Source organism: Passer domesticus, chromosome 13 (assembly GCF_036417665.1).
Source record: "Passer domesticus isolate bPasDom1 chromosome 13, bPasDom1.hap1, whole genome shotgun sequence".
NCBI classification, from domain to species: Eukaryota; Metazoa; Chordata; class Aves; order Passeriformes; family Passeridae; genus Passer; species Passer domesticus.
This window is the reverse complement of record NC_087486.1, coordinates 9310322-9331025: the sequence shown is the minus strand read 5'-3', so window position 1 is coordinate 9331025 and position 20704 is coordinate 9310322. Positions and strand designations below refer to the sequence as shown.

Genomic DNA, 20704 nt, shown 5'->3' with positions numbered 1-20704 from the left:
AGCGGCCGCGGGCCGGAAGGGGCGGCGCTCCCGGCGCGCTCTGGCCGTGCGGGCGCGGAATGGCCGCCGCCGTGTAGCGGGAGCGCCGCCGCCATGGGCCGCGAGTCCAGGTGAGGGAGCGGCGCCGCTGCCGCCCGCCCGGGGCCGCGGCGCGCTCGGGGGTGGTGGCGCGGTGAGGCGGCCGTGAGCGGGACAAAGCGTGGCGCGGGCTCTCCCGGCCGGCGGGCAGGCTGAGGCCGCCACGGCAGGGCCCGGGCCTGGAGCCGGCCCCGAGGGCAGGGCCGGGCGCTCGGGGCTCCCGCCGGGGCTCGGGTCCCCACGCTGGGCGCGTCCGAGTTGCGGGGCTCACCGGCACCGACCCCGCGGCTCCCGGAGCGCCTCCGGCCTTCTCGGGCTTGTTCCAAAATGTCGCAATTAGCCACGTAGGGGGCTTAGCTTGGTTTAGATGTTTTTGCTCGTGCCTTTTGTATTTATGGATCACGTGTATTTTGCCTTCTCCCAGCTGATGTAAAGGCCTGGTTAGGGTTGTAACCCGCTCGGCAGTAATGTGCCCGTGTGCTGCGTGTGCCTCGGGCCAAACCCGTGCTCCAGGTGATACGGAGCAGCTCACACCTATCAGGCTTTAAACCGCTGCCACAGTTTGCTGGTGCTGTCGGGCATATGCCTCTGTCTCGTAGTTTAATCAGATTTTTATACTAAAGCTGACACGACAGGCCCCACATCAAGTTGTACTACACTGCAACAGCTCCCAGCACCATAACAGAGATTTACACCGAGAGACACGACTTGAAACTTTAACAGCCACCTTAGGCTCAAAGTAGTGATCTGGTGCAGAGCTGGGCACTCCCACAGATCTCTCTAAATGAGTTCCAGATGAGCTGGGGCAGCACTGGGTGGTACGGGGCACCCTTAGAGCCTCCACCCAGCGGGACTCAGTTGCTTGTCACAGTATAGCTTCTCTGCTGAAAATGACAGGGCTCTTCTCTTTGGGCTAAAAATAATGTTCAGAGTCGGTTTAAACTTGTATTAATTTTCTATTTAACATACGAAAAGTTTTAAAAGCGAGGATATGGTAAGAGGGTGAGAGTGAGTGGTGGGTGGAGATGGGTGGGAGCTGCATGTGCTTGGTGTGAGGAAACGTTCCTCACTCTGGGGCTTCTGAAACCTGAAATCGCCTTTTTGGCTTTATTGCACACTATAGAGGAAATAAAATTAAAATATTAGAAAGGGAGGAAGTATAGAGCAGATCCCATGGCATTTTGTGATGGAGATGGAAAGAAATGAAAGATCTCAATTCTGACAGATGTTCTTTGCACTCAGTTACCCTGCTGATAGGCAGGATGTGGGTATGTGCAACTGTACTAACTCCAAGTACATGTGCTGCCTAAATATACAACACAACATAGACCAGATATAAATATACTGCTATTTTTAGAGCTGAACTATTTTAATACTACCATGGAAGTGAAACAAGGAGTGGGGGGCTTAAAGTCTTGCATTCTCTGCTTCTTCCTTCTTCTCAAGCATGACTGCTGGGCTTGTCAGGAGAAAGGGTCTGTGGGTTGTGAGCCACAGGAGAGTGAACAAAGGAATTATTTTGGCATGGTGTCTGAAAATCTGGGATTGGAGGAAGAGGAAATGGCCACAGTCAAGGTCCACAGTGACTTCTACACTCAGCTGAAGACTTTCCTAGAAAATTCCTAGCCCTGCTCTGCCCCACAGTGTGGTGAGGATAAGAGCATTAATGAGGGGAGGAAAGGAGACACCCATCTCCATCACACCCCTCAGGCCTTGCTGACTTCTGACAGCTTCTGCTGTGATGTTTGAAACGAAGGGATTTCTGTTGATGTCAGCGTGGTAAAGGCATTGACCACAGCTGTGTCACTTCCTCAGGGGTTCATGTTTCTTTAATTCCCGCCTGACAGCTTTCCCATTGAGCAGAGCTACAGTTCACCTACCTTACATGGGTAAACATTTATTGTGTAAAAAGCAACAAAGAGCAGTTTTGTTTGCCTGACAGATTTTGGGATAGCGTCAAAGAGCCTTCAGCTTTTCCTGTATATAAAATAGAAATCAGTAGATTTCTGAAAAGGAAATTGTTCTTGATGTTCTGGTGTTTTCATGATGTGCTTATAATAGTACTGTAAAACTAAAAGAAAATCATGATCCAATAATCCTTCTAATTTCAGTGTCATTAAGAGTGCATATGCATATTGTGTATAGTGTACATATAGTGTGTTTATTAATCAAGATGATTGCAAGAGTTTAGCCATGTAAAAAGCCTGGGAATTCAGATAATTTTTGTTGCTTGCTGTACACGGTTCTGATGCCCACGCTGTGACCGTGCAGGCATTACCGCAAGCGCTCGGCGTCGCGGGGGCGCTCCGGGAGCCGCTCCAGGAGCCGCTCCCCGTCGGACAAGAGGAAGCGCGAGGACAGGCGCTCCAGGAGCCGCGAGCGCGACCGCCGGCGCGAGAGGTCGCGCAGCAGGGACAAGAGGAGGTCTCGCTCGCGGGACAGAAAGCGCCAAAGGTATGACATCAGCTCAGCCGAAGTGCCTGAAATGCCTGTCTGCTGGTGTTCCCCCACTGCAGTTAGTTACTTTGCTGATGTCTGTGGTGGATTTCACTGTGCTTCAGGTTTTTGCTTATTAAATGCTTGCTGGTGCTGGAGTTTTTAAGTTCTTAGTGGTCTTGATGGTTGGTGGGTTCATTTTACAAGCTGTTCCTCAATGGAAGGCTAAAGTTGTGCTATGAGCATGTCCTAAGTAAAGACAATTTTGTTGCCTGTCAGACGTTCAAGGAGTAGAGAACGGGAACGGAGCCGAGAGAGACGACGATCCCGGAGCCGAGAGAGGAGGCGCTCCAGGAGCAGGAGCAGGGGGAGACGGTCTCGGTCCTCCAGTCCGAGCAAGAGCAGGAAAGCAGAAAACAGGTATTCTTGTGTTCTTAGCTTTAGAAATGTGCAAAAGCTTACTGCAGTCATTGTCTTTTAAGTATATCTTGATGAGGTTTTCAGATATAATTGAAGACAGCATATAGTCAGGCTGTGCTGTAAAACGAGTGGGAAGTCTGTAAATGATAACAACGGTTTGTGTACAGCATAAGTAGTGGTGGCACTCTAGAAATCATGACAAGCTAGAATCACAAAAGCTTTGGGAATAAGTGTATGTTTTGTATCAGAATAGTCCAAAGAAAAAAGCCTAATGATATTTAATTAGCTAAAGGGAATTTTATATTTATTCTCATAAGCTAGCAAAAATTAGGTTTAGATGCTTTCTTTTAAATTAGAAGTAAGTAAGTACAATAAAACCTGTTATAAATGGTTTTTATATTCAGTGCAAGTCTGGCTGTTATGTTTGCTTTACATGAGTAGCTTTTCCTAGGGAGAAGAGCTTTTGTCTGTCAGCCAGGACAGTGTGTTTAGGGGGATACTCACACTTCCATGGCAAGATGCTAGATCACTTGACCTTTCTCTAGAAATTCCACAAAGAGAAAATTTGTTCTCTTTTCTAAATGCTGAATTCAAGGAGGTGTAAAATAAAGTGCAGAACAACTGGAGTATCAATTGTAAGAGCTCTGAAAATGAAGTCTGCAAAGAAATGACAAAAGCACGTGAATTGCTGGATTGAGTTAGAGTCTACTGGTAGTTAGAGGAAGTAGTTCCATGACATGGAAGGATTGTCTGGGATGCACTGTGTTTTGTGAGGTGTTTGAAAACATAACAGGGTGATTATAATTCCGTTTCTGTCCATCATATATGTATCCTCCCCCTGAGAAAAGCTGTAATGTTCTAAGAAACCTTTGATCTTACCTTTCAGATCCAGATCTAAAGAAAAGACAGAAGGTGTGGAAATTTCCAAAGAGAAGAAAAAAGACAAAGATGACAAAGAGGAGGAGAAAGAGAAAGATGCTACCACAAATGCTGTAGCCACTGAGGTAGGGACACTTCTAACACTTGTAAATTTAAAAGATAAAGAATTTAAACCAGGAAGTTTGTGGATATCCAGTCTTCTGCAGCCTGTTCACTCAATGGTTACATTTGTTTCAGGAAGCATGAGCTAAAGCCAGTGGCCATTAATTTTCACTTTTTGGTTGGTTTTTGCCATAGAATTTTGATCAGAACAAACTAGAAGAAGAAATGAGAAAACGAAAAGAAAGAGTGGAGAAATGGAGGGAAGAACAACGCAAGAAGGCAATGGAAAACATAGGAGAGCTAAAAAAAGAAATTGAAGAGATGAAACAGGGGAAGAAATGGAGTTTAGAAGATGATGATGGTATTTAACCTCTTTATATATAACAGAATACTTCTGTTCCTAGTAATATTTTTATTACAGTATCTTTAAAGCATCTAATTACTCTTCAGAATGTGAACCATAAAATAAAAAAGCCCAAGTCTAGTCATAGTATCAGATGGTTTAAGATGCATTTTTGATAAACCAACTGGAGAGATTTTTATGAGGAAAAATTATAATAATATAATGGGCTGTATTTACTTGGGTGGACAATAATTTGACACATGTAAGGACTTCTGTCTTTCCCTGTCTTTTATCCCCATCTTTTTCACTCTTCTTAGATGATGAAGAGGAAACTGCAGAAGGAGAAAAAGAAGGCAATGAGGTTGAAGATGAAGAGTTAGATCCTTTAGATGCTTATATGGAAGAAGTAAAAGAAGAGGTCAAGAAGTTCAATATGAGAAGTGTGAAAGGTGGAGGTGGGAGTGAAAAGGTAAAATCACTTGTTAAAGATTTCTTGCTTTTAAAAGACAGAGATAACTTTTGAGTTTTAATAGCAAAATGGCTTGGGGAAAATGGGTGAAGTGCAACAATGCAACAAGTTACATGCACTTATGCATGTTTGGTTTAACTATCATTTCCTGATGTTTTTGTGAAACTGTTTATCAAGCATTATTCTGATAAAATTTCACTAAGGGAAGTAGGAAATAAATTTCTCAGCATAATGTATTCAGAAGTACAAATATCCTGTGTGTTTTTTATAGGATGGGCTATGTTTTATACAGTAATGCATTCATTTTTTTAAATATTTTTTACAGAAAACTGGACCAACTGTTACCAAGGTGGTAACTGTGGTGACAACCAAAAAGGCAGCTGTTGAGTCAGAAAAGAAGAAAGGGGAGCTCATGGAGAATGACCAAGATGCAATGGAGGTAATGGAAATGTTTTGTATTTCTCTTGTTCTTGCTTCCTGTGGTTGTGTGTGGTGTTTTGCCTGAAGTGCTGTGAAGGGTGTGGGTATTTTGCTGCTCAGGAGGCTGTGGAGGGTCAGCCTTGCCCGAGTCACAGACTGAATGCCCTGCAGGCTCTGGGGCTCCGCCACTTCAGGCCATCTCTGTGGCTGCAGTTCCAGTGTTCGTGGTGCTCCTTCAGAGCTGAGCTGGGGACATCTGTCAGAGCTGTGACTGCAGTGTGACACCAGTCTGCTGGCTGCTTTCTCTTAATTTCCTCTTACTGTTTCTTTTGTATGGCAGTGGTTATTTCTGAATGACAGGGGTGGTAGTCTGCATTTGTAAAGGTGTGAAGGTGACACAGAACAATGGTGAGAGTTAAGGCTTGGGAGAAACATGAAAGCTTTAGGGGAAAGAACAATTGGTACTCATAAGTTAAGAGCACGTCTTCAGTTTCATGTCTGTTGCAGTAAGAAGCACCTGTTGCTTCTGAATAGCTTTGCTAGAAATGAGAAGAGCCAAACACCTTAATAATTCATTAATCCTAATGTACACAAAAATTGTGATCTCTGCAGTATTCTTCAGAAGAGGAGGAGGTTGACCTTCAGACTGCCCTGACTGGCTATCAGACCAAGCAGAGAAAGCTGCTAGAACCAGTGGATCATGGAAAAATAGAATATGAACCTTTCAGGAAAAACTTCTATGTTGAAGTACCAGAACTAGCTAAAATGACTCAAGAAGGTAAAGACAAATACAACCAGAACACCTTGGGTACTATTGAAGGAAAGAATGGTGAATTTCAGTGTGCTAAGGAACAGCAAATGCTTTGCAATGTAAAAAGTATTTGGAGCAACTTGCTATAGAAAAATGTTAAATCAGGTGCATCTCTACTGTTGATAACTTACTATGATTATATATGAGGCTTTGATTGGAAAATTAACCTGAGTCCTTTCAACCTAACTCCTGTGTTTATGTGTAACAAGCAAAAAGCTGTTTTTCTGGTAGTGATAAAAATAGTATTTCATGTTAAGGGACAAAGCAAGAATTTTTTGATCAGGGTACTAGAGAAGTGTCAAGTTTGACTCTGTTAAAAGATAAACTCTATTTCAGAGGTCAATGTGTACAGGCTGGAGCTGGAGGGAATTACAGTCAAGGGAAAAGGCTGTCCCAAACCAATAAAAACCTGGGTACAATGTGGTATTTCCATGAAGATTCTCACTGCCCTCAAAAAGTAAGCAAGCACTTTATGAACTGTATCATCCTTGATTTTGCTCACTATGTTCTGTCCTGTGTCTACAAGAAGGACCTTTTACTTTGCTGCATAATGAATGCTTCATGTCCATGTCTGTAAATGCTACATATATAGTCATCAGTGTGTTTATCACTCTGTGTTGAATTGTTGTTAATAACTATTCTCTGCTGTTTGTATCATGCTTTTCCTGCTCATTTTAATTGTATTTTTTTCAGGGCACTGATATGTATATGTAAAAAAACTTCAGCATAACTTCATGATTCACATCTGTCAAATTCTGTTTTGTTGTTAAAATGTTTTTTTCCTTCTTTAAGACATGGCTATGAAAAGCCCACTCCGATCCAAACCCAGGCTATCCCAGCAATTATGAACGGACGGGATTTGATCGGCATTGCTAAAACAGGAAGTGGAAAAACTATTGCATTTCTGTTGCCCATGTTCAGACACATTATGGATCAGAGAGCATTAGAAGAAGGAGAAGGCCCCATAGGTAAAAAGATTTTATTTCCAAAGTTACTATTTAAATAAATATAACATCAAGTATGTGCTTTAGATGGGATTTCAGTTCTTTGTGTGATTATAGGGAGAAGTGCTTACTAATGTCCATTGATCAGTAAGTGAGTTTTTTATAGTTAAAGATCACAGTGCTCTTTATTGTTGTTTTGTGATTACTGTGCTATATCATGTTGTTTCAGTAACACTCCATGTCCACATATCTGGGAGACCTTCCTCCCTTGATTGTTACACTTGGACCAGATTTCCACTCCTGCCTCATAATGTCTCAATTATCTTTTCCTTGAAATGACATGCTTAAAAAATAGGAAGTAAATTGCTGTAAACATCATTACAAAAGATTAATTTCTATTGTGGAAGTTACAAGATCTCTTATATTGCAATATATGAGGAAAATGTTTTGTTTTTCAGCTGTCATTATGACACCTACACGTGAGTTGGCTTTGCAGATTACCAAGGAGTGCAAGAAATTCTCAAAGACTCTTGGGCTTCGAGTTGTCTGTGTTTATGGAGGAACAGGAATCAGTGAACAGGTATGCAAAACACATGCCTGGCTTGTCAAAGAGTGCTTGGGCTTCATTAGTCAATGTTTCTTCTGTAGCAAAGTTAGTTGCTTTTTCTTTTCCATTAATCCAGTACATTTGCAGTCTTCATTGTGGATTTTCTGGATGGGAATGGTGGTAATGCAAAAAGCTTTGCATGGAACTTAGCCTTAAACAATAATGATCCTGGAAAGTCACAGATATGATGCTTAAAAATTTCAAACTGTTTCTCTTTATGTATGTACTGAGCATTAAATTAAAATTGCATTATTAGTGGGATATAATAGTGTGAAAGTTACTAGGAAGCTGTGTTTTTCTGAGTGTTTCCCTTAAGATAACAAAAGCCAGAAGATGATGCAATAAACTTTGGTTTATTGCATTATCAAATATTGCATCTTGAAGTAACTTAGAGATTAATTTCAAGGTTTTCCACACCTCCACCCTACCCGTTTATGGAAACAACAGGAGTGACCATCTGTGGTGGAAGGTGGTGTGTCTGCTATCACTTGTTCCTGATGTAACACTGACATTTCTTACAGGCTCTTAAGTGTATTGAAGTCATATCCTCATTACAACTGCTTCAGGTGGTGGTAACTCAGATTGTCAGGGGTTACTCTTTTTGGCAGCAAAGTTCTCCAAAGACTTGAAGAAGTTGCTAAGTAAAATCTTTACATAATTCATGTTAGTAGAACAGATGTATTACAGTGCGGGTGGTTTTCTTTTTTGCAAGGTGATATATGTCAAAAAAATCTGAAAGAAATCACAAAGCAAAAACTAATAGATTGTTTACTGTGTTTTGAAATCAGATAGCTGAACTCAAAAGAGGTGCTGAAATTATTGTTTGCACACCTGGACGTATGATTGACATGTTAGCAGCTAACAATGGTGAGTAGAAAACCTTTTCCTTTGGAGATTTTTTTTTACATTTGTTGTGTAATTCTAACAGATTCAAAAGATCATGTATTTTGATAAATGGTCTTATGGAATTTTCTTATATCTCTTCAGGCTGCACTGCATAGCTATTGAGAATATATAGCACTAATAATAGGTTTAAGCATATATTGATTTGACATTTTTGGGGAGGACAGGAAATACTACATTCTTGAAGAGTTTTTGAGAATGTTTATCATTGTTAAACTTGAAATGTGCTGGTCCAAATTTTTTAAGTTGGAGTCATTTAGATCAAGGTTATGTAACAGTTGCTTATTTTGTCTGCCCATTGATCCGTGCTAGAGTAGCTCAGCAGTTCCCTGCTTTACAAGAGCATCTGACTCTGCCTTTTTCTGTTGGCTTTAAAAGACAGACAAAGAAGCCCTCCCTAAATACCTGCTCAGGAGTAAAAGAACTGGCCTTATATCAGATATTCAGATTGATTAAACTGAGCCACTGCAGCTTTAAGAGGTTTTGTCCTAGTGTAACCATTGCATGCTTATTAGATAAAGTTTTATTATTAAATTATTCCACATCAAAACCTCTACTAAACTGTTGACATTATTTAACTTCTGTGAAAAAAGTACCTTCAAGACATATAGAACTGGGCTTCCAAGACTTAAATCGTCAAAGGTAGGTACATTAATGCTGTTCCCAAGTAATTTTACAAAGTTATTATTTGGGGATGAAAGTGTTAAGATGTTAAATATATAGTAGTAGATGTAAGGAATACTTGCTTTGTTCCTTAATATTGAACTCCATATCTTAAAAAATGCAGCGCGTAATGTCTTAAATAATTTGAGGATTCAGCTACAATTTGCTGAAGCTGAGAGGCCCAAATTCTTCTGTAGTTTGATAGGCACAAGTCTGAGTGATAGTTGCAGAAAATGTGACAAATCTTTTTTCATTCAGAGGCAGTGTCACTCCACAGTTGTGTGGAACTGAATGTGTTTATATTGTTTGAGAGTATGATTCTAAAACCCTTGAGTTAAATCCTTCTCACAAAAGGGAATCTCTTCACTGTTTGGGAAGGGTGCTAGTTATCCTGTCCTGAAATTATAATTTCAAAATGTTCACAGAAACACAACTTGCTTATTTTATTTCAACCTGTCCCAGAGCTTGGGGTGGTTCTTGATTTTAAGTTCAGTAGCGTTACTGGGTAGGTTTTAATCTTTATATAATAGTTATTTTTAAAAGACTGCTTACTCTGTTTTATGCCTATTATTAGCAGTGATCTAGAGCTAGTATGGTTATCCTCATATAGTTATTCTTAATTCCAAGGAAGCATTACAGATTGTGTATAAAGGAATTTTCTGAGGCTGCAGCAGTTAGCACTGGGCTTTGCCTTCCACACATGCGCTGTAATCTCTAATATGTTCTTTTCTAGGTGCCGCTGTCAGATACTGGCTGATGTGGCTCCTTGCTTCAGCTCAGTCTTAGTTTTATGATGTGTTTTGGCGAGGGCAGTTTTCTGAATTTTACAGGTTCTTCTGGCCCTATGATGGTATGCAAGAGAAGAGTTTGACAAACTAAAAGGGCCTTGTGCATACTTACACATTTCCCAGAATGTATGTGTGATTAAAGTGTGAACATTAAAATTCACATTTAGTGAATTTTTAAAAAAATTAATTAATGTCTTTGTTAGAAGATAGTGAGACTATATAACATTTTTTAAAAATATTCCTAAGGGAAACTAGATTTCCATTTGATTTTGTTTCCCATGTGTTTTTTCCTCTCCTTTCACAGGTCGGGTGACAAACCTCCGTAGAGTCACGTACGTTGTACTTGATGAAGCTGACAGAATGTTTGACATGGGGTTTGAGCCTCAGGTAATTCATGACATGAGGGGTGGTGCCAAAAGAGACTGTTTTTCACATCAAGGGTTTTGCAATGCTACATTATCATTACACTGTCGTGGATGTTCAAAAGGATGTGCTGCATATGGACAGTGATTTAAGCTGACTGTAATATTTCTATTACTTTCCTATCTATTATCACATTATTATAACATCACATTATCCTCACATCTAGTGGAAGGTATCCTGACCATGGCAAGGGCTTGGAACTGGAAGATCTGTAGAGTCCTTCCAGCCCAAACCATTGTGTGATTCTCTTGGTTTGCTTTCAATAAATTCCTATATAGCTTAGATTTTTCTCTAATACACAGAGTGTTTTACACACTCCTTTTGAATACTTGTGGCCATATGGTATCCCTGTGTAATTCCTTTATACAGGTGTTGTGTTAGTAGTTGTAGTCCATTTATAAAGTCTTTGATGTCTCTTGGCAAGAGATAAGAACAAAATGTTGGAAATCCTGCTGACTTTCTGAGAGCTTTGGATATCCAGGGCTCTTCCAGCTGTCATGGGCTGTACTGTACTCCAAAACTAGAAAAATTCCTTTTATTTGTCTCTCGAGCTGTAGGCTTTCTGACGCATTTCCTAGGATTTCTGCTGAGCTGCTGCCAGATTGCATATTGCCATGCAACTTCCTTCTGAATCCAGCCATCTTGCAATGCCAGCAGCTTCGTGCCTAGAGAAAATCTGCAAAGAATGTTTTGTAGTCTGGGAGGTGCAGATAGCCCCTGACTTTAAAGACGACAGCTTTGTGTGAGTGTGAGATGGAGTTAGAGCAGCTGGACGTTAACAGGGAACGCTCTCTCCGCAGGTCATGCGCATTGTAGACAACGTCAGGCCTGACCGGCAGACTGTCATGTTCTCTGCCACTTTCCCCAGAGCCATGGAGGCCCTGGCCCGCAGGATCCTCAGTAAGCCTATAGAGGTGCAGGTTGGAGGCAGAAGTGTGGTCTGTTCTGATGTGGAGCAGCACGTGGTGAGTGGGATACATCTGCCTGGCATATCTTCTCATTTGCTTGCAAACGATTGTTCCCAGCAATGTTGAATATAAACCAATATACCCACAGAGTTTTTATTGTCAGAAGTTTAGTGGCCTTATTAAAAATGAACTTAGAATAAATTAACATCCTAATCTGAAATGCAGTGTGATTTTTAAAGTTGGTCTGTAGCACTAAGCTGAACAGCTGTTTTACCACTAGCTGTTGGAACAGCCTGAAAAAGTCATCTCCTGTTCCTGATTTTTACTTTTATATACTCTGGATTTGTTTAATGACTCAAGATACAAATTATACTCTTTTGTACGTCTTTTTCCAGATTGTCATAGAAGAGGAGAACAAATTCCTGAAGTTACTGGAGCTACTGGGACATTATCAGGAGAAAGGATCTGTTATCATATTTGTAGATAAGCAAGAACATGCTGATGGGTTGTTGAAAGATTTAATGAGGGCCTCGTATCCTTGCTTGTCTCTCCATGGAGGTAATCTGCAAATTTAAGGATTTGTATTAACTACTCACAACTAGGATGTTGGTATCCAGTAGTTAAAAATCACTTTGTTCCTATATAGTACCAATTTTATTACTTCTTCAAAACCTTCCAAAAGCAGGTTTTGCTTTGTAACTGGGGAGGGTAATTGTCTCTTAATTTGAAATAGACATGATAGTTTAGTGTAATTACTCTTCATTGTTCTCTCTTGAGATGTCATCAGATGCCAAATTTTGAGTCTGTGCAAAAAGACTTAACCCCTCTCAGGGAATATTGCTAACTACTTGTTATTGCAGAGTAGTGAGTGCCATTGGGGAGTATCACATGATATTTTTATTTGAGATTCCACAGTAACAGCAGTTGTCACTTTACTTTTCTTCTATCAAGTAGTAATAGAATGGATGTAGCAAGAGGAGAAAAATCTCTTTACAATGCTGTCCATCCCACTGTATCTTAAAACTTACAGTATTTTTAGAGTGTTTTCTATAAAATCAGTAAGTACAAAATCACTGTTCAGCAGGAATGCAGCAATGGAAGAGGGAAAAATATTCTAGTTCTTCTGAGATTTCTGTTGCCTTTAGACAATGGACAAAGCCTCCAGATGAGGGCTCAGCTGAAGTACAAAATAGAAAATAGTATTAAAAAATGTTTTGAGGATCTTGACATGGGAAAAACATCTTATAGTAGTTAAAAAATTAACAGTTATTCTAAATAATAGAGGTTATTTTGGCTAATGTATTTTGCCTTCAAAAGTGTGCAAGTACTGAAGTTTTATTTGCTTGTGGTTTTGGTTGTTTGAAGTTCAAGGGCACCTTGACCTGTGTCCAAATTCTCATGACTTAAAGCAGAGCTTTATAATTAACTGATTTGCCTTGCAGGTATTGATCAGTATGACAGGGACAGCATCATTAATGACTTCAAGAATGGAACCTGCAAACTTCTGGTGGCCACATCTGTAGCAGCGAGGGGCTTGGATGTGAAGCAGCTGATGCTGGTGGTCAATTACAGCTGTCCCAACCACTACGAGGACTATGTGCACCGAGCGGGCCGCACGGGGCGAGCTGGCAACAAGGTATGTACACTCACTTGTCAGGTTTGGTTACACTGGCATTTTCCCCTTCTTTGTTCTTTGATGAAGTTGTTCCAAGGGATAGCTACAGAGGGAGTAGTTTGTATTGTGGGTGGGAAGAGTGTTTTTAGTATGTTCTGAACTTCAGCAATCTGAAATTTGGAAGTTACGTGTTCCTCTGATGTGTGAGCGTTCTTTTAAATCCCATTTGTGGCTGAAAGTTTGGGTGTTTTTCACTGCTGGAAATGTGCCCTACTAAATTGATAAGATTTTAATTTTTCAAACTTTTAATCACGACAACACTGCTTGGAAGGAGAGGTTTCAGTGTTTACTGTCTTTGGATGATTACCTCTCTATCAGCTTCCTGGGAAATCACATTATTCATTCTACACTTCCACTAAAAAACAGTTATTGCAATGACTGTTGTGGTTACTTTCATTAACCAAAAACCAGCATCTGTGCAAGGGTGCTTCAGTAAATTTACAGATAGTATCTTTAGAGCTTTTTCCTAATTGTCTCTTAAATGCCTTTTCACCAGGGGTATGCATATACATTCATTACTGAGGATCAGGCACGTTATGCTGGTGACATCATTAAGGCTTTGGAATTGTCTGGGAATCCAATTCCTTCTGATTTGGAGAAGCTCTGGGCTGACTTCAAAGACCAACAGAAGGCTGTAAGTAATTCTTTCTTCTGTCGGGGGCTTGATCCAGGTTTAATGCCTGGGCATGCATGTGTCCAGTTGTCCAGTGTACATCCATGGGTCACCTCTCTGGGAACACAAGTGTGCTTGGCTGAGTGTGTCAGTGACCAAGAGATTGGCATCTTGAATGTCATTTAAAGAACTGTTCTTCAGCATTTAAATATTGTCACCAGGTATGTAATAAATACCTATGGTATGAGAGACACTTTGGATTTTAACAACATTCACATACAAGACCATGAAGCCCTTTTACAGAATTTGTATGATTATTTCTTGAGCTCTCACTGTCAGGGATCTCACTCATGCTGAAGAGAGTGACTTTGGAGTTTTTCTGATATAAAAAAATTGAGGGGGTTTTTACTCCATTTGAAAAGCATTTAAAATGTATACTTACAGAAAATTCCAGTAGGGTACTGTCTCTGTTGAATTAACATAGGGTTTTTTAATTACATTTAATTTTGAAATGCAGCTTTTAAATTTGAAGTACTTTACAAATGTGCTAGGATTTCCTTTTTAAAGAATTTCAAAATTATTTGTATAATCTTAAAGTTATTGTATGACTATGAGAGCTAAGATTTGAAACTCCTAAGTATGGTAATACATGTTTTTTTTTCAGGAAGGAAAGCTGATTAAAAAAAGCAGTGGATTTTCTGGCAAAGGTTTTAAATTTGATGAAACAGAACAGGCTTTGGCTAACGAAAGAAAGAAGCTCCAAAAAGCAGCTCTTGGCTTGCAAGATTCAGATGATGAAGATACAGCTGTTGATGTAAGCACTTGAGGATAGGATTTAAGTTGCTTATGGATTTTCTCAATACATTTGATTTTCTTCCCCAGTAGGTTGCATAATACATTGCAGAGTGCATGGGTTTCGTTACTCTGTGACCTTTGTTACTGACTGCATGTGTTCTTCAAATACAGAGATACAGCTGAGAAGATCAAGATCTAGGAAGGTTTTCAGTGTCTCTTTTTGACTTACTGGTATTTTACACTTAATGTGCGTAGTTATGTAAATGTCACATAAATTATTTGGGATATTAATCTTGCATGAATGAAATGGAACAGTGGTCCTCAGTTGCAAACATATTTTTATTTGAAGTGTTTTAAAGACCTTCGTGGTAGCATTTTCTGTTTTAAATCTTTCTAAATTCCTTTCTTAATCTTTGCTGGATTCCTTTTTGTGAACTTGCAAGTAAACACTGTGTTCAGACTTTTTCCTGATTAGATCATCCTTTTGTTGAGCTGTAGTTTTGGGCAGGCTTCTACCATTTACACAAGATTAATTTCTTAAAGAACATGTAAACTAAATGCCCCTTAGTGTTTCTTTCTTTACGATGACAAGATTATATAGTGGTAAATGCAGTGATCAAATAATTGTTCTTTTCTTTAGATTGATGAACAAATTGAAAGCATGTTCAATTCAAAGAAAAGAGTAAAAGACATGGCAGCACCAGGAACATCAAATGCTCCTACACCATCAGCTGGGAATGCAGAAAAACTGGAAATTGCTAAAAGATTGGCTTTGAGAATCAATGCCCAGAAGAATCTTGGAGCAGAGGCACAAGTCATGGTTCCCTTCCACTTTAAGGTCAGGCTCTTTACAAATCAATTCTACTCTTTTTAAATAAAGGTTCTTCAGTTCTTTGTTCTGTGGTTGCCATTTGATTTTGTGTTTCTGCACACTAGTAGTATACTGCATTGTTTATCTCATTTAGGCTGGGCTAACTCACTTATGTAGGATTTGTAGGTGAGCTGATTTGTTTATAATACTTATTATAGAACCATAAATGCTTTGTCTGCCCTGGCAAAGAGTTAATTCATTACTGATAACATTACACAATTAGTTTTGTCAGCTTTGGCAGAGCTGCAGAACGTCTTTCCCTGCTGAAGCATGAGATGTACATGTCATGTCGAGTGTGTTTAGATTGAGCTTAATTGTTCTGTGACGTCCAAAGATATTTTAAGCTGAAAAAACAAAAGATCTTTTCTTTGCAGGTGTAAAGGGAGTTGTTGAGAGAAAGGAAGGAAGAGCAGAAGTCTGGAGAATGTATTTGTTATGTTGTCAATTACATGACATAGAGAGCTTTAATGAAACCCTTACTGGTTTATGTAGGACATTTTTTGGCTACCTTGTTCTCAGTATGGACCTGTGCTTTTACAGGATGTGATGCAGCAGGCTACAAATGCTATCCTGAGAGGAGGCACAATTCAAGCTCCTACTGTGTCTGCCAAGACCATTGCAGAGCAACTGGCTGAAAAAATCAATGCCAAGCTCAATTATGTACCCATAGAGAAGCAGGAGGAAGAGAAACAGGATGGAGGACAGAATGAATCCTTCAAGAGATATGAAGAAGAATTAGAGATCAATGACTTCCCACAGGCAAGTAACCATTTTGCTATAATCAAGTATAAATGACCATCATTTAACAAAAACTCTCTTCATACTTACACCAGTAAAATACTGTGTCTCTATTTCTGATCATAGCTAATTGAAATTGCTACATTAACTGTGATTACTTCTCAGGTTATATAAATGCAATGCTTTGGACTTATTCCAGAGAGTATCAGAAAAATAAGTTTTCATTATCAGACAAAAATCTCTTCACCCTCTACCCACTTCTCTAATACTCAAATCTCTGACACTGTCTGGTGTTTTTTGCAAAGGCTTTTCTGCCATGACTGATACAACTCTTTGCCCATTTTTTTGTACCTGAGTTTTTCTGCCATTTAGAATATTGCTGCTCAGATCTAACTCATCTACTATTTCTTGGATTTATATTTCACACTATCAAGTACAAATTCCCTGTATTTATCTTTGAGGTTCTGCCCATGCTGGCAGAACTAATGGATTGCCATTTTGTGTGGTGCCTTTCTCCTTGTTGATCCTTTCAAATCCTTCACCTTGCAGACTGCCAGATGGAAAGTTACTTCCAAAGAAGCACTGCAGAGAATCAGTGAATATTCTGAAGCTGCCATTACAATCAGGGGAACTTACTTCCCTCCAGGCAAAGAACCCAAGGAAGGAGAACGAAAGATTTATTTGGCTATAGAAAGTATGTATTCTTTTTATAAATATTTCTATTAAAGCTATGAGTCTAGTTTTGTAATTAGACGTGGAATTTCTGTAGTCAGTGTTTGGACACTTGAGTTGTAGACTCACTGCAGTTACTTGGCAATTACTGAAAAACACTTGTTTATCTTTATACACTTACCAGTGATCCATGGGGATCACAGAGAGGCTTTTCCTCACCTGCCACAGAACAACAGCTAATGTATGAAATCAGTTTGGAGGAGAGGAAAAGAACAGAGGAAGAACAATTAGCACAAAGAAGTCTGTGCCAGTGTGAAATAAGGAAGAAAATAGAATTCTTTTTAGGCTGTTAAAGGTATAAGAAATTGCATCAACTAGTACAACAAAAACTTGGCAAATGTCATGATGGTTGAGTTTTTCTCAAGAAACCTTGAATCCTACATATTTCTGAGCAGTATCATTAATGACTGGAGTATCTTCCTTAAAAGAGAACAGAGTCAAGCTGTGGAATTCTGTGCAATAGAGTGTTCTTCAACAAATAGCTGAGGATATTCAGCAAATTTTACTGTGTTTCTGAAAGTAGACAGCAGTTTTTATGCTGTAGGCTTCATTTACAGAAGTGTTTAAGATTATAATACATTTTCTTATCTTCAGGTGCCAATGAACTTGCTGTACAGAAAGCAAAGGCAGAAATCACACGGCTTATAAAAGAGGAGCTCATCAGATTGGTGAGTGCAATATCCAGAAAGCAGAGGGAAAGTGCCTTAATGTATGCTTTATGAGATTGACTTCTGCAAATGTCGATGTTCTGGCACAAGGTTTTATTAATATCAGGGTCTGGGACCTGTAGATCTCAAAAACACTTTCCTGAACAGCCTAAAAATGCATGGCACTGTTTAATCAGATCACAGCTGCTACCAGCCAGCAGATGGAGGTAACACATTGACACAGCTTTTTGGATGAAGACCCCTCAAAGAGTTGGGTCCCAATAAATTTCCTAATTTCAACACCATCAGGCAGGGGAGAGGATTATTCCCCTCATTTTGATATTTTATGTGTTGAGAGATCTGGTTTGCTGTAGCTTTACAACATACCCAGCGAATAACCTAGTGGGGTTTTATTGCAATTCATTTATCCATCTTCACTTTTAACTGTGATTATCCTCTCCTTTATTTGCAGCAAAATTCTTACCAACCAACCAACAAAGGAAGATACAAAGTTCTATGAGCATTTGGAGTTATTTGTCTGCTGGCAGCTGGTGCGTGAAACTTTGTGGCTTCTGTTGTTTTTGCTGTTTACACTGCTTATTGTAAATTAAGAAATTTTTTTATTTCGTCTTGTGGACATTTTTTTAACAGAAAATTGGTACTGAAGCATCTTAATTCTCTCCACTAAAGTTATCAGTCTTAAAGCCAGACCAGTTTTGGTGGAACATGATTTAATTTGAAAGTGCAGTTTATACACTTTTTGTCATAAAGAATATGAAATAAACCAACTTTAATTTTTTTGACAGACAGTATACCGTTAAGTAAAATGAAAGTGTTGGGATTTGTGTTGGAAATTGTTAGAATGTACCTGCTTCATATTGCTGAAATGATTCACACATCAATTTCTACTGGAAAAATTATAAAACACCCAAATAAAGGCAGGATTTTTCTCCTGATCCATAGCACCTCTCTGGCTGGTTCCACACATTCATTCCCTGTACAAATATCCCCCTAAGGTCAGAGAATCTTGCATTGATCAGAGTAGAGAATTTTATCCAAAAATACTCGAGGTCTCATTTTTAAGATTTTATCCTTCTCATGTCCCCATTTTTCTTTATCATCCAGGTAATAGATACTCTTTGGGGTTGTTGTGAAGTGAAATGTTTTGTAGTATGACAATAGTTTTCCTGTTTTTTTTCTAAACATCAGAATTGGAGGATTTGATTTTTTCCCCCTCATTTGGTGACATAAGAATGAAAGCCTGTTTTAGTTTAAAAAGGAATTAGCAGGGGAAAAAAAAGGGGAAACCTCTTTTGTAATGAAATACAACTTTGTCACTCTTTTATAGCGTTCTTATATATACATTTAATGTGATTATATCCCCAGGATTGTCATCTTTATTACTGTTAGGACGTGGCTTTAAGTAAAAGTGTATAGTGATATTTCTGAATGAATTCCACAAATACTATCATTGCAGTCAATAAGCTACTGGGACAGGCAGGACTGATGTTTTTGAGGGCTCATCCCCATAACCAGTAGGATTCGTGATGGACTCTACTCCTAAGCAATTAACTTCTGTCTGCTTGTCTGGAGCCAAAGCAGTAGCAGTTTGAATTGTCTCATTCTAGCAGCTGCAAGACTTTCAAGATGATGACTTTCAAAAGGACTTTCATAGAAAGCTTTTCTTACCTGACACACTGAGAAGAAATGTGTCATTTTAAACCAGCTCTGTATATACTGCTTTAACCCTGCTGGAGACAAATCAGAAAATCTGCATCATGGCTGTATAAATTCACAACTTTTCTTGCCAGACTTCAGGTAATTTAAGTGACTCTTCATGTATGCATACAACTGTCTGTTACCCTGTCAGTGTACCTTATTTCAGTAAAGGGAGGAAGCAAAGGAGTGACTGTACCAGCTTAACAACCTACTTTTAGGATAGGAACTCCTAATGTAGTACTTGCCAGTATTAATACATGGAGGAGAGCAGAGACAAGCAGCACACACAGTAACACTTCTCAAAACTTGAAACAGAAATCCCAAACTAAAGTTCTGTGATTACATTTCAACACATGTTTTCCTTCCCTTAAGGACTAGGTTTTGATGTCTTTCCTAGAAATTCTTTGTTGAATTGTCTAACTTTTGGACAGTGTCCCTTCCCAGAGTGACACATTTTGTGTATTTAATGGAGAGCACTGTGGAGTTTGGACATCCTGACAGTCCTTAAAAGTCTTGGTTCAAAATATTCATACATTGATATCTCCTAAAAAAGGCATGATGGAGACACTTCCATTGGGTTTCAGAGATGCAAAAATGTATAATCTTTAATTTCCTGGGGGTTTAAAATGCAATGTCAATATTCTTATGTTTTTTTTAATTCCAGCAAAAATAAAAGCAATTTCAATGTATATTTTTCAGAAACTGTCTTTCTAAATAGCTCCTCTGTTTTCTGCATTTGCACTGCTTCTGTGGTTTTTCCTATAACAGTTAACCTCATGCTGTTTGGAGAAGGGTGATGTGAACAGCAGCTTGTACTTCTGTTTTTGTGCTGGAAATGCAGTGCCACACAGCCCAGACTCAGTTAAGAAAGTCACAGCGAAGGTGTTTGGATACATGAAAACAGGAGCAAAATGCATAAAAGCTGGGGGAAAAGAAACTCTCAAATTTAAAAATACACAGGGAAATAAACAATGGAAACAAGATGAGAATAAAAGTTTGGAGAAGATAGAATTCAATAATGAAAAGCTCTATGTAGTTCTTAATAAGTATGTCCATGGATCTAGACGAGATCTTTATAAACATCATGATTTGGCTGTTTTCAGGGAATCTGCCCAGGTCAGATTTACATTGCCAGTTGTGGGAAGAGCACAGGGATGCTGATATTTTTGTTTTTTTTCCTTTTAAATACACATAAGCAGAGCTTGTTCTGTTACCTGCCCAGGTGATAATGTTCAAGCTTTCAAGGTTGCCTTTATGCTCTCTGTGAGTGAGCAGTGATGTTTTGGGTGGATAAGTGATAAAAGTATTTGGCACTGGATAATGAATTGTCTTTTTCTTGCATGTCACATAATGTGGTGGTGTCGCTGTGCAGCAGGCTCACACCAGGGAGGGGAGGCAGGGTGAGACCCCTGCTCCCAGCCCAGCTCCCTCATTCTCCATGCAGTGACCTACCAGAGATTCAAACAGCAGTAACCCCCCACCACCACCCCGGTGAAGGATTAATGCCCAAATCATGAAAACAGGAGAGACTAAATCCAGTATTTTGTGTGGGGGGAAAAATTCACAGCAAGATAAAAAATGTGTGCTATCACAGTTCAGACTGTTACACTCCCTGAGCTAATGGTTCATGGTGCCAGCGTTTGTTTAAAACAGGCAGCTCAAGGCCTATTTTGCATACTGACTTTATGCTGTAAACATAAACCTGGACAGTGAGTGTTGA

The 20704-nt window shown here is 39.4% G+C and overlaps 1 protein-coding gene across 1 annotated transcript; it reads left to right on the top strand.

Annotated features, from left to right (window-relative positions):
• The first annotated feature begins 8 nt into the window (after positions 1–8).
• Positions 9–19673, top strand: DDX46 (DEAD-box helicase 46). Its single transcript, XM_064388360.1, has 23 exons — positions 9–110; positions 2350–2532; positions 2794–2934; positions 3821–3938; positions 4111–4276; positions 4576–4727; positions 5053–5166; positions 5760–5925; positions 6295–6415; positions 6751–6926; positions 7361–7482; positions 8298–8376; positions 10168–10250; positions 11087–11251; positions 11590–11752; positions 12637–12830; positions 13366–13503; positions 14147–14296; positions 14918–15115; positions 15689–15907; positions 16436–16580; positions 17213–17286; positions 17738–19673. The coding sequence occupies exons 1-23, from the start codon at positions 94–96 to the stop codon at positions 17783–17785; spliced, it is 3132 nt and encodes a 1043-aa protein (XP_064244430.1). The 5' UTR covers positions 9–93; the 3' UTR covers positions 17786–19673.
• Positions 19674–20704: the final 1031 nt, after the last annotated feature.